This window comes from Podarcis pityusensis (genome assembly GCF_964106645.2).
Source record: "Podarcis pityusensis genome assembly, chromosome: 1".
NCBI lineage: Eukaryota > Metazoa > Chordata > Lepidosauria > Squamata > Lacertidae > Podarcis > Podarcis pityusensis.
In genome coordinates this window covers 66,100,931-66,125,502 of record NC_138028.1, presented here as the reverse complement: position 1 = coordinate 66,125,502, position 24,572 = coordinate 66,100,931, and the positions used below count along the sequence as shown (strand labels likewise).

Here is a 24,572-nt window from a genome sequence, read left to right as displayed (position 1 = left end):
GACTGGCAGAATCCGAAACCTGGGAGAGGAGATGGTGGAAGAAGATTGGAAAATTTAAAGTTTATATATAGACTTATGGTAAAACTAATGAGTGATAGAAAAATGGTGGAATGATTTTTTATTTTTTATGGGCTTAACAGAAATGTTATAAGGAGTTAAGCACATATAAGTAATTTAGTTTTAATGGAAAATAAGGTTAAAATAATACGTTATTTACAATATTACAGAAAATGGAAAAAGATGGAAAGGATTTGCTGAAACAATTAATAGAAGTGGAACACAAAAAGGGAGGTGTGAGGAGGTCGAGGAAACAAGGGAACGAAAGATAGAGTATGGAAAAGAGATGATGTATGTTTTTAAATTGTTTTTGTTTTGGGAGTGGGGTTTGTTTACTTTAGCTTAATGTGTTTAGTTTTGAGTTTAGGTTGTGTTTTGTATTGTTTATATATTGTATTGTATTGTGGTTTTTTTCTCTCTCTTTGTTTTTCTTTTTTGTTTTTTCTTCTGTTTTTTCTCTTTTGCTTTTTTCTCTCTTTTTGTAATCTATAAAAGTAATAAATATTATTTTTTAAAAAAAAGGAAATGGACCTATAATTTTGGTTGCATTACTCTTGTAAATTGCCATGATAAAATAAAAACAAATCAAATCTCTTGCATCTCTATTGCGGAAACTATGTTATCTCCAAATATTCATCTTTCTGACAATGCAGAGAAGCCTGAGGTGACTGAAGACAAGTCTGGCATCTGAGGAGGAAAATCCAAAGAATGTCTCCAATGATAAAGGTGGATCTAGGAGAACTCACAAACTGTGGGAGGAATTCAATGTCACGCCTAGGCGATTGTTCCTTCAGGGCAAGTATTTTGGCTTAAAAGTAAGGTTATCCCCCCCCCCTTGCCCACAACGGTGCACTGCTCCAGGGTTTCTTCTGTCCCCTCCCCCCAGAGCCACTCTCAGGAGGCACCAGTGGAGGAGAGGAAGAATGTCGCATTGTGCAAGCAGAAGTCCCTGTACAGGGCTTTCGCTGACAGGACTCACTAGTTGAATCCCAACCTGTGAAGCTGCTCCATTAGAGGATAGAGCAATTCCATGTCCCTGGGCTAATGAACCACATCCATCTTATTTGACTTAAGTTTCCGTTTATCATTTGAACTAAGCAAACAAACAAATGCGGACAAAGCAAGACAGGTAAGTGGTTATATAAAATGGAAGGCCACCTAACAAAATGTAGAAAGTCACTTTTTGTTAATCAATATCCCTCGAACAAGAAGAACTTGCAAAAATATATTATAATAGTAATATTTTCTGTAGGAAACCTAGCTAATCAATATAGCAGTCCATCACTCTGGCTCCAATATCTCTTTCTACACACACACACACACACACACACACGAGAAAGACCATTAATGGTTGTAAATTCCACAGTAGTTTCGAATTAAGACTGACCAGGGTGTTCCTTCTGCTGTTAATACTTACGTCTTTCTTGTGTCATTGGACTTTGCAATTTTAGCAGTGCTTCCATCCTGAATAATTTCCCTCTCCTGAGAGGCAGGAGCATCTCTCACTGGAAGCGGCAATACTACAGTCTCTTGGGTTACAGGCAAAACCTCATCTTCAGCTCCCTGTTGGCCCAAATGTTGCTTGGCATAGTCAAATCCTTGGACTGGCTGCAGATATGGAAAACAAAGGAGTTCTGAATCAGATATACATTTAATACATTTTAAATTGTACAATTCAAGATTTAGCCAGAGATGCACATTGTATGTACCTAAGAGTGAAGGGAAAACTACTCATATTTATCAATGCTTTTGTGGAAACAGAATTAATGGGAAAGTAGCTGCATTCGTTTTTAAGTATTTTACTGTTGAGTCTAAATTGCATGCCTTATTTAGAACTCCTTTTTGTGACTCTGAAAGCATCATCCATGTTTTGGCACTTGTTGGAAACCCATGTGTCTCATCCCAATACTATTCTTCTTGGTGGCATTTCCTTCTTTCTTCTTTGGCTCTGGTGACCCATGTAGTTTTGTTTACAGGCATCCATGACATGGATAATCATGGATGATAAGGTGGCTGCAACAGCCAACAGAATTAAATAGCAGTGTAGGCCAATTAAGCTGTGAGATCAATGGAAGAAGAACATTGCACCAAGAATTTGAGGCAGCTTAGAGTCAAAAAAGGGGCTTCAAACCACAGAGAAACAATGTTCAGAATGGCCCTATTTTTAAGCAGACAAATGATTTATTGGAATCAAATCCATAAGAGAGAGAGAGAGAGAGAGAGAGAGAGAATGAATCAGAATATGGGAAAGAAGAAGGAAACAGAAAATGTACCAGCTTATTGTCTGCTTCACAAGTCATATCAGGTCAACAGGAGATTTTTTTCTACATAAAAAAAGTCCAATGTTTCTTAGACAGACACAGCAATCCCCCAAAGATATAAGATGGAAATGCAGCGGGAGATACTCTGACCTTGATGAAATCAGTGTCTTCTTCAAACACTGTTGCTTATATCACCCAGAACAAAATGGTTTTGAAATATTAAGCTGTACCCTTGTGTTACTCCAAAATATAAAGGAACAAATGTGACATTAAATGGCATGCCAAAACAATAAAGTCATGTTTCAGGCCTTTTGTATTAGCAACTTGCTGGAACATATCCATTTTTAAACTTTACAGATGGGCTGAAATTGTCTACTATGCAGAGCACCACATTAGCTCCACTTTTGTAACTTGTGATGATCAATTACATTCAACTGATGCATACAACATTTCACAGGTATACCATCTCTAAACTTACGTATGTTGTATTTTATACATACATACATACATACATACATACATACTTGAATTCTGACTGAGTGGGGTCACTTCAATATACTTTGAAATGAATGAATCACAGCAGCCATAAATACTGGAAGAAGAGAGTATAGATACTTAGCCTGAGGCCTTATGGCTGCCATGGATCTGCCCTTCTGCCTTTCTGCTAGGGATAGAGAGCAGCATAGATGGCTCATAGTAGAGACATAAAATGGATTAATTTCAGATTGGTCCAGAATAAGGAGGGTTTCAGTCCCATCTGAAATGGCTTCAGGAGGCAGACCTATGACATTAGATATTCAAATCTTATTTCCAATTTTGGACTGTCCTCCATCACCAATGTGAAACCCTATTACAATGTTTCACATAAACCGAGCTAGAAGAACATTCCAGTGACACTTCTGTTGTCAGAGCCATTTGAAGGAAAAGCTCCAGTTCCATCTTAGGGGAAATTGTTAAAACACGTAGAGGGCAATGAGGACAACACTTGATGAATCCGTTGTGACATTTTGACTGAAACAATCAATAAGCAGAGCTATTTTAGAGTCAAACCTGTCAAGTGTTTTTTCATTCCTATCACAAATCACAGGTTTCCAATGAACCTGAATATTCTATAAAAACAGAAAACAAAAGACCCTGGCTGCAGCATGGGCATTCAGGAGGCACATTCAATGGCATGCCAAAATTCTCCCGGGGGGGGGGGGAGAGATAGGTTTTTCTTTTTCAAAATGAAGTAAGACACTGAAAAATAACTACAGGGGAAAGTTTCTCACCTTCTTTCAATTTTTAATGCACAGAACATTTTTTATACAAATTAAAGGTTATTAAATTCAACTGTCAGAAAGCAATCAATATGTTGCCAACTGTGCAACGAAACCCTTTATCCTTATTTTTTAGCCTCTCTAATTTCTGCAATGAAACATGTCTCTCCAGTATTGATCTCTATAGCCACAGCAGGCGCTGTAACCCTCCAACGGTTTGGCTTCACCCACAGAGGCGCACTCCTCAAGACTGACAGGTGTCAGCAATAATGTTAAAAGTAGACTGCCCCCTCCCACAGTGACATAATTGTGTTGAGAATGTCTTCAATTGTAGCTCACAGACTCCTGTTTGCAGGGTGTAGATATCTCAACACTAGACATCACGTTGCATATTGAGATTTGCCAGGAGAGAAGGAGATCCTCACAGGGTAGCTGCTTTCAGTGCCACTATGCATCCTCCCTATCATATACTTTCACACTATATTCTGGACTGTGGGGATTATTATTTTTTAAAATAATAATAGTATAATAATCTGACATAAAAGTAAGGGGGGCAAGCTTCTGACACTAAGAAGCTCCTGAATAATAAAGGACTTCACATTAGAGACCTAATTAGGCTGGAGTTTCAATCTACTTCTGTGGTTTACTTGGCAAAACTGTTTATTCCATTCTGGCAACAGCTATGCAGGAATACAGTAATGGGGAGGAAATGTGTGAACTCCAGAAATAAACCACAAAAATCATTTCAGCATTGTAATGTGCCCACCAGTTCGAAATTTCGTGTCACAATAGTGAACTGAAGCTGACTGAATACTGTCAGATGAACAGTTCTGTGAACATAAAAGTATGTAAATGCCCTTGCAATGGAACTCTACAGAAATGTACTCATTTAATTACATTAACAGCAACATTTAAGCCAACAGGCACACATTATCTGTCATAAGAGCACAGGGTACAGGGTACATACACCTGACTTTCCTTGCCCTTCAGATATAAAATCACTGTCTCTAAAATCATGCCATGAATTAAAATGAACAGAGATCTAACACAGATAGTCTCCACATCAAAACATAAAATAATGTAGCTGAAATCCAACACATTCAATAGTCAACCCTTGCAATGTATTTCAGTTTCTATCAGGCAAAAAAACCTCATAAGTTTAACAAGAACAGATGCCCTTATTTTGGAGAGCATGCTTATGTGCATTCATTCACTTCTTGTGCCAAAAACCTCACTTCCCCCACTTTTCTTTTTGCTTGAACTCAGTTGACACAAATGTAGTGTAGTACAGACCATCCTTATTGTTAAAGCAATCAAGGATGACAAAAGGATTTAAGAACTCTCAAGGTCCTAGACTTGATCTTTTCTGAGTACATTCAATTTGCCCAGCTTCCTTTAAAGAGCTGTCCTTAACAGGACAGCCTGGGTGGCACACCAAATCTCTTCCCTCACCTGCTGCACATTGTAACATTTAATGCCAAAGGATTCATTACCCCTCTATCCTTTCAATAATTCGCTTAGTTCCATTCACAAAGGGAGAGTTCTAAAAGGTGGTCCAGCAGGCAGCCCTTCTGTGCAAAGAGCTGCAGTGCATAAGAGTCTCTTAGCAGCAGCAGGACTGCAGCACTGATTATGCAGTTCCACTCTCCTTGTTCCCCCTTGATATGTGAAATCAAAGCAAGCAGAGCAGAGCAAATAAAATAGAAACACTCCACAAGAATAAAAGCAGCAAGCCAATAAGGTTCCTTTTCAGAAGGCTTGAAATGTTATATTTTGCAGAGCAAAGGCTCACAAATTACCCTCAGCAGCAGCCGTCCTAATCAATAGATTTTAAATATACACAGATTATAACGTCATTTCATGAGCATAATTTTAATAAACAAACCACTTCAGCCATATTCACAGAACAGATTTTTCATCCAGAAGGTTTGCAGTGCTCAAGTAGTTTCAGGCATTTTTGCAACTAGAGAAACAACACACAGTCTATTTAAATACACTCAGCACATATTACTGGCAACTATTTGCATTGCCAAGATTTTACGCTTAATAATTTGCTAGCAATTACGATTACTGTTATGCCTGACAGACCAAAACTCCAGGCAGGCTAAAATGAAAACAAAATGTTCTTCTAATTTCATTAATCAAACATTTAACACTAGAGCACATAAATCAAAAACAGGAAGGACCTTTATCCTCTTATCCCTGTGCACAAATGTTCCTTTAATTATACTATCCAAATTTTATATTCATGGCAAGAGCCTTTACTAACCCACAGAATTCCGAACTGTACAGATGCTGGCTAGAGTAATGAAGTAAAGAGCAAGCTAGATGTAAGCCAGGATATGTACCCAGAGGATCATCTGCTGTTTTTCAAGAGTAAACTTTAGCCGCAGGGAAGAGGCGATTGTTTGGAGGGGGACCATGGTGCTGAGAGAGAAGAAAAGAAGGCTCCCAAAGCTGAGTCTGAAGACTCCAGATAACATTCAAGGCCATACGAGCACTTCTTGTTGCTGGCAAGACATCTTCAACTTCACCAAGTAAACTCAAACACATTCCAACACTGACTGTGGAATGCTCTCCTTAGAGAGACTCACTTGGTACCAACACTGTAGTTTTTCTGTTGCGTTGCCAGGCCTTTTAGGAAAGTGCTTCAGTGTTCCATAGATTTATGTGTGTGTGCATGTGCATGTGTGGGCTTTGTACCTTTTGCACTGCTGTTTCATCTGTCATTGTATTTTTATGCCGGCTTTACATTGTACCGCTTAGATTTCATAATTTTATATTTTTATAGGTACTGCCTTATATTTTTATTGAGAACTACCCAGAGAATTTCTGTCATTGGACAATTTGGAAATTCAATAAATAGATACATTCAAATAAATAAGTAAACAAACAAACCAACAAACCATAGGCAGATGTTTCGTGAAAGCTTATCTGTCATCAAGGGTCTTCTCAAAGACAAGTCCCCAAGAACCGTCCAGGAAACATTAAGCTTTCCTAGAACACAACAACTGCAATCTATTTTCAGACTCAGGTGAGGTAGCACCACTTGAGGCAGAAACTTGCTGCTTCCTATGAACTTTCAACCTCCAGTTTCAGTTCAGCCAAATGGAGGTAAAAAATGTTGAGGATTTCCCTATTGTTTGCTTCACTATCCTGCTTGTGAATCTGTTACACAAAAAAGCATGTAGCTCAGATTTTTGACTCCAATCATATTTCTGGCCTCTTCAAAAGAAAAAAGAAAGAAATTGTGACACCTGGGTGTGCTATCCATTTTTGCTATTTCTGCATTTAAACTGTATAAAAGTGATATGATATTATTATCAAAATCAGGAAAGAGACAAACTATTAATGTATACAGTCCACCCGCAACTTAGGCTCATTTAGCTTGTGTGAATTCAGCTTTATGCACTTGGCTGAAAAAATAAAAAGGGGAGCAGGCATCCAGTGGGCATATCAGCAATCCCACTTGCCATTGCATTCACCTTGAGCATGCATTCAAAAGTGAAGGGAGAGTGTGTTTTGACTATGCACCATTTTGGCTTTATGCACTATCCTTAAAACATAACCATCGCGTAAGATAAGAGTCGACTGTACTGTTTATTTTTATTTTTTTATTTCATAAAATTTTAATAAGGTTTCTATATTTTTCTTAAATGATTGTCTTGCTTTTCCTTTTAGATATGACTAGTACCTAGTATCTAGAATAAAAACTTCTACAAAACTTAGAAGTAGTGATTGATATTGATCAGGATATTTTATTCACCACTTTGACCTGGTAGAGCTAGATCGTTTCTTTCTTTCTTTGGCATGCAGGCACAACTGGTGAATATCTATTATCTCAACCATGCTGTTCTATTATGGTCATGAGGCACTAGTAAGTTAATAGAGTGTTTCAAACACCTGATAATGGCCTTTTTAGACTCCCTGGCAAAAAGAACTGAACAGCAGCAGTTATCAGGTAGCATATTGCTGTGAATCACGTATTCTATTCTGTACTTCCTTCTAACCCTCCTTCCAATAATGCCTGCTCAACCTGTATGGTTGAAAAAAGAGGGTTTTTTTAAAGGTTATTCTGAAGACACATTAAGCAGCTAGTACTTCCTCTGTTTCACAGGGACTTTCGGTACACTATAAAGATTGCCTTGCACTTGGGCGGGAGCCTATAAATGGGAACGGCTTCATTCTGTCTCTGAGCAGAGTATTTATTGTCTTACTGGTTTAGTAAAATATGTCCAAAGAGAGCACTATCTTGTTCTTCAAGTACAGAATGATGGAGAATGTAACACTGAAGAAGAAATTCCCATTCCTGAGCCTAGGATGAAAATTACTTACTTTGGCTCTCTGTGGCAGGTTCATCATGGTGTCTCCCTTGAAGTCATTTTTGTTCTTCCTGCACAGAACTGCCGTGATAATGATGATGATGACTGTAACCACAGCAATGGGAGCCAACACTGCAGCAATGATCCATAGGTTGTTGGGTGGGTTTTTCACCACAGCTGTATATAATAAAGAAGGAGAGAAAGTAAACTTATAAAGCAATCTTATAATGAGTCAGACCAGCAAGTCCAGTACTGTTTGCAGGAGCTCTCAGAAAGTCTCACGTAGGCAGATATTTTCCCCAACCGTTCAAGCATGTGAACTGTGCTCTACCACAACCTATGGAGGACAACCATTACTATCAGCTATGGTGAAAAAGGGTGCAGAGAGTGACTTGTGCTTATTATGAGAGAAATATCAGGGCAATGTCCCTTAGGGGGAAAGCTAGAGTTCAGTGGTAAATCACATATTCTGCAGGCAAATGTTTCATTTGGCAAGCCCCACCAATCACTTTTGATAATATTGAATTCAATGGACAAATTGTCCAGCTTGGTATAAGTAGCTTCCAATGTCCCACTTCACCCAAGATAGTAAGTGGGTTATTTAAGCTGTAGCTCTAATTCTTATCAGTTATGGCAGAGGTTACCTTTCCCACTCCACCATCCACCATACAATCACTTAAAAACTACTAACTGAATGCCCTGCTTTCTTCCATAGAAATCAAGCAATAATATTTATAAATGAATGATTAGTAAAATAACACTTAAGTAACTAGAAGTTGGAAAGAGGTGCAGGTCTATTTCCATCTGCAGCAATACTTAAACTCAATAATGTAATATTAATATTTCCAGAATTAGCCAAAAGATGTCATAATCACTGTAAATAATTAAGAATATATATAATAGCCAATATTTGAACAGTTTGATGGATTTTTTTTAAAATTTTCACTTTATTTGTGAATAATCTGTGTAATTTCAGCCATGACAAAGCTGCATATGAACAATTAATATTTAAACTTCAATCCACAAGGTATCTGCTCTAGAGAAGAAATGATAAGTGATCTTTTAAACATTCTTTTGGACATTGCCAGAGACTGCAGCATTAGGTGAATAACCAATTTAATAAATGAAAAATTATAACCAGAAGAGGAGGATGGATTTCAATATTTGGTTGCCATTTGGAGTCACACATACATACTTGTCCTTTATTATCAACTATGACAGGTTCTTTTCTCCATATTGTCAATAATAATTATAATAAACCTACTAGTTACATGGAGGTAATGGTCCACTGTGACTACATTCTACAATTATATTAGTTTGTGATCAGTCTCTTTATTTCTTTATTAAAGAAAAATTGGTACGATATGTTGTAAGAAAGTATTAGAAAGTATATTAAGAGTAAGGTAATATTTATAAGTACATTCAAAATCAAATGACAACTATATCAGGAAGTGATGGAAAGCCTACATTTAATTTAATTTACTTTGTTATATGTTACTTTATTTTATGTATTATTATTTGATCTTAGCTTAGTTGAAATCTAAGCGGAATTAGAAGTTTAAATTAATATCTTATGGTAAAATAATTTAAGAATATTCTTTTCTTTGTAAGTATGTATGTGAAGTTAGATCTGTAATGATGTTAATGAATTTCAATAAAGAATTTTTTTATGCAAAAAAAGTAGTTTGTGATTAGTCAATATATTGATCTACACTTATATCAGAATGTATACTTGTGGACACTTAAGAGTTGTCAAAGGCTTACAATGAAACTTCAAGTCATTCCTTCTTTGAAGAATGCTTACAAAGATCCATCATCTAAATGACTAACATGAACCCAAAACAAACAACTTGCTTCATTCACTGATTTGAGAAAACTGTTAATTGCAGGAAAAAGCTAAGCGCTAACATAAATAATATAGGCCTGGTTTTCACATCACACTAAGCAAAACCATGGCTTAGCACAAATGAATGAGCTCCAAAAGAAGAGATTGTGGCTGCTTTGCTCCTCATAGGTTGATTTGGTGCTGTGCTATATTGTCCAAACTCAGGTCATTGTTTAGCTATCTCCAGGCTAACTGCAAGCTGCCAACAATATTTATCCTATCATTTGTGGATCTTGGTTATTCTGGGAATGCTAAACCATGAGCTGAAGTTTGGCCAACACACAAAGTCAGAGAAAGTTAGTCTCAACGCAAAAACAGAACAACTGTCAAGGAGCAAAGTGGCCATAACTTCATGTCCTGGAGCCCACACATTTGTTCTAAGCCACGGTTTGCCATAATGTGATGTGTGAATCAGAAAAATCATTTTAAATACAGTAGCTAAAATGACAAGATTTATACAGACTGCTTACAGCACAGGAAGCAACCAGCCCATGCCACTGCTATTTGATGTCCATTAATTCTAATGGGATGCATATGAAGCAGCAACAAATGCCCCACTTAAATATTTATGCAAGCATTTAGCATGCTCTGCTTCCTCCAATTGATGCTGGTTATTGGGGGTGGGAATCAGAAAAGAGTTAGAAAACTGCCGGACTGCGTCCAGATCAAGACTTCCAACCCAGTTCATATTTTACATTCACTATGTAAAGTAAAAAAATGACCATGAAGCAGTATCTGGTCAGGGTTGGGATATTACCTCAAATGCCTTTGTAGACTTTCAGAAAACATGGTTTCCTACCAGCCTATAGAGAAACAGTTCTAAAACAGCACATATCTCTTTTAAGTTCTACATTGTGGCTGCCATGAAAAGCAAAGAAGTGATATTATTTTAAAATCATGCCTTCAGCTCTAGTTCTCTCCTTAACACCGAAGAGTCAGTTAGAGTAGATGATGATCCTAGCTATTATATATATATATATATATATATATATATATATATATATATAATCTCCCCAGAGAGCTGTGTTATCATTTAAGCTACATATTAATAAAGCACATAAGAAAGTATTCAGAGAAAAACATAGCTAATCAGCATTTACAAGAGTTACTGACCAAAGTAGATAAGCCACCATATGGGGATGCTCCATGTTGATTTTATTACAATAGGCAATCATAATAATTATAATAAACTATCTGAAAGCAAAGCAAAGAATCCTTACGATCAGCTTGTACTTGAACGACATATCCCAGTGTCAAGGCCATCCTCTGTGAATCAACAGTGCTCAAAATTTTGGCAGCTGTAGTGCCCAACAAAGGTTTCCCATTGTATATAGTATAATAGGTCAATTCAGCAGGCTCCTTAGGACCTGGAATTCGCTGCATTTTTACCATCTTATCAAACAAGAGAGAGAGACAAAAGGGGGGGACGGAAGACTTATTTATAGTATAAACTCACATCTATGACGAAACGGATAATATTAGCATAGAAATAGACTGATAAATTAGATCTACATTTTCAATTGAAACAGCAGTATACATAAATGTTCAAAGGGGGAATGTTTTGAGCAGAAGCATAAAAAGCATGTTGATGGGAACCTGTTTATATCCCACAGGTTTGCTCGGTAGCCCAACACTTCTTCCATGTTTCCACCCTCTGGGTGCCTTGCTTCTCCCTCTGGCAAACTCTGCTCAATGACATATTGGGTTCAGGAATACTGCCCCACTGATCAACCCAGTAGCAGGAGTGACAGTCCCATACCATTCACATAAGAGGCAGTGCTGTCACTGCTGGGATGTCAGTTCCACCGCTTTGTCCCCTCCTGCCCAGTGGTGTCTGAAACAGTCACTAAATTGCACTTTGTGACCTTGAGCACACATACCAAATAGGAAGGCACTTAGCCTAGTTCTCTAGCTCCTTTACACAATCATTGCCAGCACAGAAAATAAAAAGGGGAAAACCCCAAGACATTGGTTACAATCTGGTAGAGACAATGGGTTTCATCCTACTAAGTAATACTCAGAGAAGGCCCTTGAAACCAGTGGATTAGGATATGGGTAGCTCAGGTGAGAGAGCATCTGCCTTTCCTGAGAAAGACCCAAATTTAACCCCCAACATCTCCAGGGTGTTTTTGGGAGGCACCCCTACCTGAAACCCTGGTCTGGCAGCTGCCAGTCAGTGTAGACAGTATTGAGCTAGATGGACCAATGGTCTGTGCCAGTGTAAGACCCTATGATCCTACTAGACTTAAATAATTTAAGCCCACTGGTTTTAAAGGGTCTACCCTGAGCATGACTTAAACAGCTACAACCAAATTTAAAGGCCATTTCAATATTCCATATTGTCACATTACAAATCTTCAGTGGATCTGGTGCAGATAAAAGTGTTACCTGATTCAACATCATTCTTGATTAGAGGAGGGGGAAGCTAATAATTATTTGTGAAATTATTTTGTAATTTATACAGAAGTAAGTTAAACAACTTTTGCTTGTTCCAATTTACACGTTTCACAGCATCCCTCCAAGTAGCTTCTAGATTATACACAAACATGTTACATACAGATTGTAACAGCAAGTTAAAAACACCAGCAAAGTGGGGGGTTGGGGGTTGGGGGGAGGATGGTCTTAGCACCCACCTGCACAGTATAGCTGCCGACTGTAGTGGCTCTTTTAAATCGTCTTCCTTGTTGATGGGACATCATGAAGAGTGGTGCTAAACGCTGCTCCATTAGTCTTGCAAAACTCTGGTTATTCACCCCCAGCATTGTAATGTCAACTCCCTGTATAACTGTGAAAGTCATGGGGGGGGGGGGGAATTCTGTAGCAACTGATTAAAGATATAACAACATCTGAGCTGCAGGGACATGTACAGCTATGGAGCTGAGGAAAACAAATTGGGTCACCTAATCCAACCTCCTTTTCAAAGACTGGTTATCCTAAACCTGCAGATTGCCTGTGAAACAGGTTTTTTTCCTGAAAACTGTCAAGCAGGCAAGTTTCATAAGTTTGCCCCATAGGGCAGCTTATTCCATTATTGAGCTGCTCTTACAGATAGAAGCTTTTTTCTCCAAATACTTAACCTAACTTTTCATTCCACAGCACAAACCCCTTTGTTCTGATCAGCTGGTCTCCTCCTGCTTTCTAAACTCCTGTGAATTGTGTGGGTTATTAACATATCCCTGCCTTAAACGTTTTCTCATTAAGCACTGTTCTTCACCAATGGTGAAATTAGTTTCCAGAAAGTATATGCGCATCCACTTATGTGCACGCATGTGCACATGCACACTGAGAGGTGAACTGAAACCAAAGTGAACTATTGCATTACTGTATCCAAAACAGCAAACCTCCAAAGAATAGGACATGTTTGGAAATGAGAGCCCTCACAGACTGCTGCACCTCCTAGATCAGCCTGTGCCAACCTGGCACTCCCCAAGATATTTTGGACTGCAACTCCAGCCCCCATCTAGAGGTGGCCAGGTTGGCAATCAATATGAGATAGGAAAAAGAGCAAAAGAACTGGGGCAGAGGAAACTGTCTTTACAAGACAGCTGAGAGGCAAAAATCCACAGAGGACAACAGAACTGGAAGTGGAATCCTGAAGAGAAGGCAGTTGTGGTACTAGGATCCAATATGTTTGGTCGTAAGAGTCATAAGAGCATAGGAAACACTTGGCCCTCATAGAAATCAACGACTTGGATGATGGACTCAAGGGCATCCTGATCAAATTTGCAGATGACACCAAACTGGGAGGGGTGGCTAACACCCCAGAGGACAGGATCACACTTCAAAACGACCTTGACAGATTAGAGAACTGGGCAAAAACAAACAAGATGAATTTTAACAGGGAGAAATGTAAAGTATTGCACTTGGGCAAAAAAAAATGAGAGGCACAAATACAAGATGGGGGACACCTGGCTTGAGAGCAGTACATGTGAAAAGGATCTAGGAGTCTTGGTTGACCACAAACTTGACATGAGCCAACAGTGTGACACGGCAGCTAAAAAAGCCAATGCAATTCTGGGCCTCATCAATAGGAGTATAGCATCTAGATCAAGGGAAGTAATAGTGCCACTGTATTCTGCTCTGGTCAGACCTCACCTGGAGTACTGTGTCCAGTTCTGGGCACCACAGTTCAAGAAGGACACTGACAAACTGGAACGTGTCCAGAGGAGGGCAACCAAAATGGTCAAAGGCCTGGAAACGATGCCTTATGAGGAACGGCTAAGGGAGCTGGGCATGTTTAGCCTGGAGAAGAGGAGGTTAAGGGGTGATATGATAGCCATGTTCAAATATATAAAAGGATGTCACATAGAGGAGGGAGAAAGGTTGTTTTCTGCTGCTCCAGAGAAGCGGACACGGAGCAATGGATCCAAACTACAAGAAAGAAGATTCCGAACTTCCGGGGGCGGCGCGAACGGCAATGGCGGTCCTCTTCTGAATGGGAGAGGAGGCTCCGCAGGCAACGGGTCGTCCGCTACGGCGAAGCGGAGACCCATTCTGGAAAACCCCAGGCGGCAAGAGCCTGGGGTCTTGAGGCTCGGTGGGCGCCTTGAGCGACCCTCCAAGCGCAAAAGGAACCCCGTAAGAGGCTCCGGAGCGCGGAGGGGGGTTGCGGCGCTGAGAGCTGCTTCACAGCCTGAGGAGCGAAGCCGCGCTGCTACTGTCGGTGAGCGCTGATCCCTTTTCCTGCTAAATTACGGATTCGGACGAAAAGCAACTAACTTGTGAGTAAAAGACTGAGTCACTTGAAATTAGAGACTTTAAAGGGAAAATCTAAATTGGCTTGAACTTGGCTGAAAGCGGAGAGACGTGGAAGCAGGAAGTCCGTCTTCCGCAGCCATTGAACTTGAAAAAAGCAATCAGCTGGAGGAGTGGAGGCTGAAAGAAAGAGATTCTAAGCTTTACAGATCTAAGCATCTATTGAACTTGCATTTTAAAGTAAAGACTTTAAGCTAAAGATTTGGGATTATTACTTGCACTTGACTTTCCTCCTTTTATTGGATTACAAATTAGAAGGTGAAACCCAGAGTCAGGAGCTGCCTGAGCACTAAGGGAGCTGTCAGTACTGCAGATTTGGATACTGTATATTGGAACTTGAAACAATCTGAGGGTATTGAGACCTTTTAAATTTGAAACACTCTTTTTGGAGATAAATAAGCACTGTCTGTAACAAAGTGACCATTTATAAACTCTGCTAAACATTTGTATTTGAAGGTTCTTGGACATTAAATTAGACTCTGAAAGACATTTTAAGCTCCCTCTAGAGGATTGGATTAAAACAGTGACTTTACATGCACATTTTACTTTCGATTCCCTTGTTGTCTGCTTGCTCTGGACCTTTCCATTCCCATGGGAATAACTCAGTGTGACCTTGACTGACAGATAACGTTGGAATGAGTGGCACAAGAAAAAGAGGGAGAGCTAAACAAACAACTTTAACAACTCTAACCTCAGCCTCACAGACACGTAGATCATCTGTACCTACTTTGCCCTCAGAAGTGGAGGGAGAGGGCGAAGCAGAGCAGTTACAATTGGAAGATATGGCCTCAGGAGTATCTGTTTCTGTTCTAGACAAAATTTTTGAAAAATTGGAAGCTTTGGACAAGAAAGTAGATGCGCAATCAGCAAAGATTGACAAAAATACAGAATGTCTAAATAAATTAACTACACAAGTGGTACAGAATGCACAAGCAATTGGACAGTTAACGGAGGCCTCAGCAGAAAATCGGAAATTGGCTGAGGACACCAGACAAAAATTAGAAAATTTAGAGCAAGATGTAAGACCACTCACTAAACAAGTTGGGGAACATCAGATTTATCTCTCCATGATAGAACTGCGAAATCGTGAGAATAACTTGAGGATTAGATCATTACAAGAGGCAGAAGAAGGACATCTAACTGAGTTTTTGACCAAAGAATTCTCCAAGTTCTGGAATTTGGAAGAAAAGGACTTTAAAATCGTGTCAGCTTTCAGACTTGGAAGATTCATAAAGAAGGAGAGGCCCAGAGACTGTTTGATAACATTGAGATCAAAGGAGGAAAGGGATAAGATCTTGGGCCTACATTTCGTAAAATCACTGGAGGTTTTGGATAGAAGAATTGAAATCTATAAAGATATCCCAAGACTACTGCTGGATCTTAGAGCCGCCTATTCTGAACTTGCTAAACTACTAAGGAGCAACGCAATTCCATTCAGGTGGGAATTTCCCCAAGGAATATCTTTTACCTTTAGAGGGAGAAAGGTTAAAGTAAGAACACTGGAAGAGAGAGACAAATTCCTGTCTACATACGGAGAGGACCTTCAAAAAGGAATTGAACTACCTTCTGGGCCTGAGGCAACGCCAGTACCAACATCAGCACCTGTGGAACCTGAAGATCCTGAGAACAAGATACCACCCCTTGAAAAATAACCAGATAATTCAGGATGTCTCTGCAACTGTTGAGCTGGAATATTAATGGTTGTAACATTCCGGAAAAAAGGAAGAAAATATTTCATATATTAAAAAAAGAACAATTGGACATTATTTGTTTACAAGAAACACATGTGACGAGGCTCCACAGAAAAGTGTTAATAAATAAAAGATTGGGCCAGGAATTTGTATCGTCGGACAAAGTTAAGAAGAGAGGCGTGGTGATATATGTAAAAGAGAGCCTGTCACCTAAATTCCTATTTAAAGATGAACATGGAAGAATTTTGGCTATTGAGATACAATATCAAGGAGAGAAACTGCTGATATTAGGAATCTATGCACCTAATGAAGGGAAATCGGAATTTTACAAGAAGTTGCAGGAGACAATGCTGGACTATCTAGACTACAACAACATCATAATGATGGGAGATATGAATGGGGTCGTATCAACTAACATGGACAAGTCACAAAGTCAAAATGTTACAAAAGACGGCAGACTACCTAAAACCTTTTTTGAAATGACTGACAATATGGATTTGATTGACATTTGGAGGACAAAGAACCCACTAGGAAGAGAGGGAACATTCTTTTCTGAAGCCCAACTGACCTGGACAAGAATCGACCAAATATGGATTTCTAGAGGCCTGGCACCTAAGGTCAGAAAAGTGGAAATCTGCCCAAAGACCTGCTCCGACCATAATGCAGTAAAGATGGATATGACACTATTACCAACTGGATCCTTTAGATGGAAGATGAATGACAATTTGTTTAGAGATCAGGAAATTACCAAGAAGGCCCAAAAAGTTTTGAAGGACTACTTTGAGATAAACATGAATAATATGGTGGAAAAAAGAATAATCTGGGACGCAAGCAAAGCTGTAATGAGGGGATTCTTGATACAACAGAATGCAGTAAAGAAAAGAACACAAAATGAGAAAAAAGATAAGATCTTGGATAAAATAAAAGAATTAGAGAAGAAATTAAGAGTGAATCCGAAGTCACAGCCAACTCTGAGAGAAATTAAACTTTATCAAACACAATATTCTAAATTGATAAATCAGGAAATTGAATGGAAGGTTAAATTAATGAAACAAAAAACGTTTGAGTCGGCGAATAAATGTGGAAAACTGCTAGCTTGGCAGTTGAAGAGAAGACAAAGATTAAATACTGTTACAAATTTAGAGGTTGATGGAAAAAACATCCAGAATCCAGTGGATATCAGAAATTGTTTCCAGAGATACTTCAAAAAATTATACACCCAAGGGCCGCAAGACGATGTTGAGATTAAACAATTTTTGGCAAAAAACGGACTATCTAAATTGTCACAAGAAAATAGGACAATCCTGAATTCTAAAATAACACGACAGGAGATCGAACAAGCCATCCAGAACATGCAACTTGGCAAATCTCCAGGACCAGATGGGCTGACCTCCAAGTACTATAAGACATTAAAAGACTATTTGATACAACCTTTGATGGAGGTCAGCAATGAAATTATGGAGGGGAAGAGGGCACCGGAGTCTTGGAAGGAAGCGTTCATCACATTAATACCAAAGTCGGAAGCTGAAAAGACACAACTTAAGAACTACCGTCCCATCTCTCTTTTAAATGTGGATTACAAAATATTTGCAGACATTTTGGCAAATAGATTTAAAAAAGTTTTAAATGAAGTAATTCATAAGGACCAGGCTGGCTTTCTCCCAGGTAGACATCTGTTTGCTAATACAAGGAATATTATTGACATTTTGGAACTTTTGCAAACAGATATAAATACAAAAGCAGTTTTAATTTTTATAGACGCGGAGAAGGCCTTTGACAATATCTCCTGGAAATTTATGATGGGAAATTTAAAAGAGATGGGAGTGGGACGGGGTTTTGAGAATGGGATTGAGGCGATATATTCAGAACAGAAAGCTAAACTGATAGTTAATAATGTGGTTACAGAAGAGTTTAAAATTGAAAAAGGGACACGACAAGGTTGCCCTATTTCCCCTTTGTTATTCATTTCGGTTCTGGAAGTGCTATTGAACATGATTAGAGGGGATCGGTTGGTGGAAGGAATTCAGGTCGGTCAGAAACAATATAAATTAAAAGCTTTCGCAGATGACCTGGTTTTGACCTTGCAGAAGCCAGAGCCCAGTACGAAAAGAGTATTACAACTGATTAATGACTTTGGTCGGGTGGCTGGATTTAAACTAAATAAACAGAAAACTAAGGTTTTGGGGAAAAATTTGACTGATACAGAGTCAGAACGGTTTCAGAATGAGACGGAACTTAATGTGGTTAAAAAAGTAAAATACCTAGGGGTAAACATAACAGTAAAAAATCTAAGTCTATTTAAGGACAATTATGAAAAATGCTGGACAGAAATTAAGAGAGACTTAGATAGTTGGTCAAAATTGAAACTTTCTTTGTTAGGCCGAATTGCTGCTATCAAGATGAATGTATTGCCAAGGATGTTGTTTTTATTTCAAACACTTCAGGTTTTGGACAAAACGGAGTGCTTCCAGAAGTGGCAGAGAGACATTTCTAAGTTTGTCTGGCAGGGCAAAAAGCCCAGAATTAAGTTTAAGATTTTAACCGATGCAAAACAAAGAGGGGGCTTTGCCCTGCCAGACTTAAAGTTGTATTATGAAGCCGCAGCGTTTTGCTGGCTAAAAGACTGGCTACTTCTTGAAGACACTGATGTGTTAGATTTGGAAGGGTTTAACAATGCCTTTGGATGGCATGCATATTTATGGTATGACAAGGTTAAAGCAAATAAGGCCTTTAAGAACCATATTGTCAGAAAATCATTGTTTAATGTCTGGACAAAATATAAAGACTTGTTGGAAAATAAAACACCAAGGTGGCTTTCACCTTTGGAAGCCAAGGCCCGAAAAAGACCCAATATGGAGGCTAAATGGCCAAAATATTGGGAAATACTAGAAAAGGATGGAGACAATTGGAAATTGCAGAGTTTGGAGAAAATGAAAGACAAAGTGCGAGATTGGTTATATTACGCTCAGATTAAAGAAGTTTTTAAAAATGATAAGAAACTAGGGTTCCAGGTGGAGAAATCGAAATTAGAAACAGAATTGCTAGAACCAAAGATTAAGGTACTTTCAAGGATGTATAACTTGCTGTTGAAATGGAATACACAAGACGAAACGGTTAAATCGGCTATGATAAGGTGGGCACAGGACATTGGGCACAATATCATGTTTGAGGACTGGGAGAGGTTGTGGAGTAATGGATTGAAATTTACTGCATGTAACGCTCTGAAAGAAAATGTAATGAAAATGATTTATAGATGGTATATGACCCCAGTCAAACTTGCTAAAATTTACCACCTGTCTGATAATAAGTGTTGGAAATGCAAAGAGTGCGAGGGAACGTTCTTCCACCTCTGGTGGACTTGCCCTAAAGTGAAGGCGTTCTGGGAAATGATTTATAATGAACTGAAAAAGGTATTTAAATATACCTTCACTAAGAAACCAGAGGCTTTCCTTTTGGGTATTGTCGGTCAAGGGGTGGCAAAGAAGGACCAGACATTTTTTATGTATGCAACAACAGCAGCAAGGATACTTCTCGCAAAACATTGGAAAACTCAAGATCTACCCACACTGGAAGAATGGCAGATACAACTGATAGACTACATGGAACTGGCTGAAATGACCGGCAGAATCCGTGACCTGGGAGAAGAGAGGATTGAGGAGGACTGGAAGAAATTTAAGAACTATTTACAAAAGTATTGTAATTTGAGTGAATGCTAAATAAGATGCTAGATCAAAATAACTGAGCACCACTAAATTTAGAAGTTTTTTAAGAAAATAAGTAAGACTGTGAAATTTAGCTCCTTCTGAGAATTATAAGATTATGAAATATAGAAGGGATATAAGAATTTAAATAAGATGATAAATTGCTGACCAAATGTTACAACGATGAAAGTGGGAGCGGGAGATGTGAGGAAGTCCAAAGAAAATGTGAAAATATGTTAAGATCAATGTTATATTGCTTATTATGTTTATTTTTATTGTAAAACCTAATAAATTGCTTTAAAAAAAAAAAAAAAAGAAAGAAGATTCCACCTAAACATTAGGAAGCACTTCCTGACAGTAAGAGCTGTTCGACCGTGGAATTTGCTGCCAAGGAGTGTGGTGGAGTCTCCTTCTTTGGAGGTCTTTAAGCAGAGGCTTGACAACCATATGTCAGGAGTGCTCTGATGGTGTTTCCTGCTTGGCAGGGGGTTGGACTCGATGGCCCTTGTGGTCTCTTCCAACTCTATGATTCTATGATTCTATGAAATGGCCTGAATTCATGCTGGTGCATGGAAAAGAGAAAGTTAATCAGGCTCCATTACAAAGTACAGTGACTATTTTAAATTGTGGAACCAAGAAATACTCTCTATGGACATAGTTCTAGCCTAAAGGAGCATTTTCCAAGTAGTGCAGGTGCTGCAGAGCCAATTTTGATTCCTTTACCGAATAAACCTCAGCATTACTATATAAATAGTGCCAAATAGATGCAAAATAAAGCCCTGTTGCTGCACAATACCTACACAATCTCCGAGTTGTTGTTGTTGTTGGCAGGGTTGCAGTTTTTGGTTCCCCTTGGAGGAGAGATGCCACAATATTTGCTTTAATTACAAATAAAGCAGCATAACATGAGACCACCAGCAGGCATTCCTACAAGCTGGCAGCAGACCTGCTCATCAGTGCGTCTTGTGTGTTAACCAGAAGGTTGGTGGTTTGAGCCCACCTAGGGACAGCTGTAGGCAGCATTCCTGCATCACAGGGGGTTGGACAAGGTGACCCTGGGGGTCCCTTCTAACTCTACAATTCTACGAGCGCTTCAAACAACACATAGCAACTATAGAAGCTGTGAGTCACTGAAAATTCATTAGCTGGTTAAAAAAATTCTTTTTCATAATAATAATAATAATAATAATAATAGAATTTAGAGTGGAACATAATTCAGAATATATCATGGAAAAGACAGTGGATGATTTTTTCCCTTTAAAAAAATGCAAGCATTTACCTGTAACAACCCAGTAGTCTCTAGTTGCTTCTGAAGTGTCAAGATTTGGATATTCCAAAGCTTTGAAACAAAAGAAGAAGAAAAGAATTGTATACAAAATTTATGTCACATTTCCAAAACTGATTTTTATAACTATAAACAGAAAGGAACATCAATAAACAAAGACTGATTATGTTCCCAGTTCCTACTCACTATGATTAACTGCAACTAGGTTTTGTGTTCCTGAAATTACAGGGAAGCACGAGTGTCACAAGTGTAAGAGCAGTGTGAAGGCAGGTTTCAGCCCTGACAGCTCTGGTTTTACAAAGCAAGCCCAGGAACTTCTGAATACATATCCATCCCTCTGTTGTTCTGGCTGCACTATGGAACTTTGATCACCAAGGGTTAGACTGATTTACAGTTACTCACACAAGAAGCTTCGGAAGAATGTTTCATGTAACTGCTAACCAGTGAGGGGGCAAGCAAATCAAAGCAGGATCATGAATGATTATTTTCTTCAAATGGTGTTTTAGCATTCATTTCACAATACACTTTTGTCAGCTTTTTATCTAGGAAGACACCGGATCTTTAAACGGTAAGCCGTGGAAATATAGCTATCAGACAGAATAAATAGCAGTCAGGAGGGTTCAGTTCAGCCTAGAGGCTGAATTACAAGATGCATCCATCCTCAAACTGCTTTTATAGAAGAAAACTTTGCAAGCTCGTCCTGACAGCCTATTGCATATTTCCACTGCAAACATGAGGCAAAGGGAAAAAATGTATATATGAGCATCAAGAGTGGTCCTTTTTAAAAATGTTTGCCTTTATGTTTGTGCTCCCTTCTTCATTACCCCAAGTCATCTTTCTGCTTTATTGTGAATTCTTTGGAGAATGGCATTATGGGCTCCCTTACCCAGGTAGTTGTCTTCTTTATGTAGTGAAACAGCAAAGGCCTTCACCTCACAATTCCATATAGCATCTCCTTATTTTGAGGGGTCATAATCAGAAAACTGGACCTCTGGTGTACAGTGGATGGATGTCCACCTGGCATTTTAAGTCACTTATTTTTGTTGGCGACATGGCTTTCATATCTTTACCGTCTATGTACTGCACAGGATTTTATTTTGTTGTGAGAGGAACGGTGCAGCATTTTTTTCAGATCCCTACCCTAGGTTTTTAATTTATCTGTTCACTACTTTAAAGAAAATCTTGGCCACAGACACAGTCCACCAAAAAAGTCAGTCATTTAATGAAGAGCTAATATCACAAAATACTCTGTATTGGTGGTTCATAACAGTATGAGTAACCAGCTGTTTTCCTTCTGAGGTGCACTTCAACCATGGTTTTTTACTTTTTTCTGATCTGAGCTTCTTTTAAGAAAGGAAGCATCATAGTCTAGATCGGGGTTGGCCAAGTTTTTGTGGCTTGGGCAGTTCAGTCCCACAGATGCCGCGGTGCGCAAGCGCTATTTCTGGCACTCCTTCCGGTGAGAAGGAGGCGTGCGCAGCTTCCCATTGGCTGCAGGAGCTTCCTACAGCCAATGGGAAGCCGGCCAGCATCGTGGAAGGAGGTCCCCACTCGGCTCTGCGCTGGTTTAGCATGGCGCACAGGAGCCAACCAAGTGGGTGGCAAGGGTCCCCGAGCAGGTGGCAGGGGTCCATGGGCTGGTTAAACAACCCCCATGGGCCGCTTGTGGCCCATGGGTCTTAGGTTGCCGACCCCTGGTCTAGATGGATATAGGAACCACTTGTTACACAGGAGAAATATTTGGAGCAGAAAAGGCTGTGGTGCTTAACTTCCAATGGGAATGTTTTTTAAAAGTGTCAACTAGCAAACACCGAAAGAATGCAAATAATTCGATCACCTTGCAGGCTTACCTTCAGCAATGGTCAGAGGTGGATAGGTGAGATAGAATCCAACCAATTCTGCTGAAAGATGATTGAGAAGGTTGCTTGACACGGTGCCGTTTAAGACTGTGCTTTCATTTTTCACCACATAAAAGAGAGTTACAGCTTGAGAAACATTTGATGTGCTCAGTATCTGAAACAAGACCAAATGGAGAAACAGCCAGTAGCTTCATTTTGACATTACTTTTTTTCTGCGTATTATTACATTAGTGCACATGGCAAAGAAAAATGTTAATCATGCTGTCATTGTTAAACACACATGCTCGTGGGTGTTTTAACTCTTTGGCTAGACTATCCAACTTTGTTACAGAAGCAGCCAAGAGGAAAATAGTATTTCCACTCCAGGACAAAGGAGGGCTAACTCAGATAGCTTTCATTTCAGAAGGTGCTGTTTTACCGTTCAGAACCAGCATAATCCCACAAATCTGTATTCAATATGTACAGCCAGTCCACATGTCTGGTAAGGATAGGCATACGACAAGTATGGGCTGTGCACCATGCTCATTACAGGGTTGTACTGAGGGGAAAGGTACCTTCCTCAACTATAGCTGTGACCTAAAATATCAAACTAGAAGCACGTGCCTATATTCTATGGACAAGAATTAAAGACACATCTGCATTGCTTCTTGCTTACAGCATGTTTGTTGCATGCTTCTTCCTGTCTTAGAAGCATATCCTATATCTTAATAACAAAGTGCTGATGTGTTTGCAGGTATGCACAGGTTTGGTTGCATTTCCAGAATACAAAGTTCTGCTCCCTTTCAACGTTCTGAACATTCATCGCATTGGGATCCCATCTTTTATTAAAGGGTTGCGCAACTGTGCAAAGTGTAGGTAGAGAAACCCTGAAAAAATTAACCCTTTAAACTGAGTCAAGTTGAGAACAGAGTGGAAGAGGGACAGAGCAGGCGAGGTAAGAAGGACACAACATGTTCCATGCATGGGTGAGTCACAATATTCCATGTAGGGGACTTTCATCAACACAAATTTCTGGTGCAGTAAGTTGAGGTGGAGAAAACGTGCCTGTCTTCAGACTAGTGCCATTTTCAACAAGGCAATGCCATGCCCACACAGATCCCCGGATGCTTACAGAGCAGGTTACTCAGGTCAAATGCACGTGCATTCAATTTGCACTGACCTGCAGCAAATATCTAGGCAGACAAAGCCTCCATCTTTTTTGATGTTCATAGGAAAAGCAAAAGAGCAAGGATTACTCTTCTTCACCTTTGTTATTTGAAAAAAGGGCCAAAATATACTAGGCACTGTACATAAATGAAAGTACACAGGTCCCTGGCCACAGACACAGAGGGTCGTATTCAACGCAGGGAACATACCATCCGCACATCTTCTCCTCCCAGCAGTTCCTAAATCTGTCCTAGGGGTTCCCCCAACCCTCCAGAGCAGATCTGGGGGTAGTGCAGGACACATGCAAAGGGGGGCGGATCCTGTTGTACTGGTACTAATCCTTGCACTAGA

At 39.4% G+C, this 24,572-nt stretch overlaps 1 protein-coding gene across 6 annotated transcripts in view; it reads right to left on the bottom strand.

The window, feature by feature from the left end:
• The window catches only part of KIAA1549L (KIAA1549 like), a 153,106-nt gene that overhangs the window by 47,792 nt on the left and 80,742 nt on the right, over positions 1-24,572 (bottom strand). For all 6 annotated transcript variants that reach the window (XM_081011748.1, XM_081011751.1, XM_081011752.1 and 3 more), the window contains 6 exons: positions 23,067-23,229; positions 21,211-21,270; positions 12,418-12,569; positions 11,005-11,176; positions 7,913-8,076; positions 1,475-1,665 (listed from right to left, as the gene is read on the bottom strand). In XM_081011748.1, coding sequence (XP_080867874.1) covers positions 1,475-1,665; positions 7,913-8,076; positions 11,005-11,176; positions 12,418-12,569; positions 21,211-21,270; positions 23,067-23,229 — 902 coding nt within the window. The remainder of the gene's footprint in view (positions 1-1,474; positions 1,666-7,912; positions 8,077-11,004; positions 11,177-12,417; positions 12,570-21,210; positions 21,271-23,066; positions 23,230-24,572) is intronic.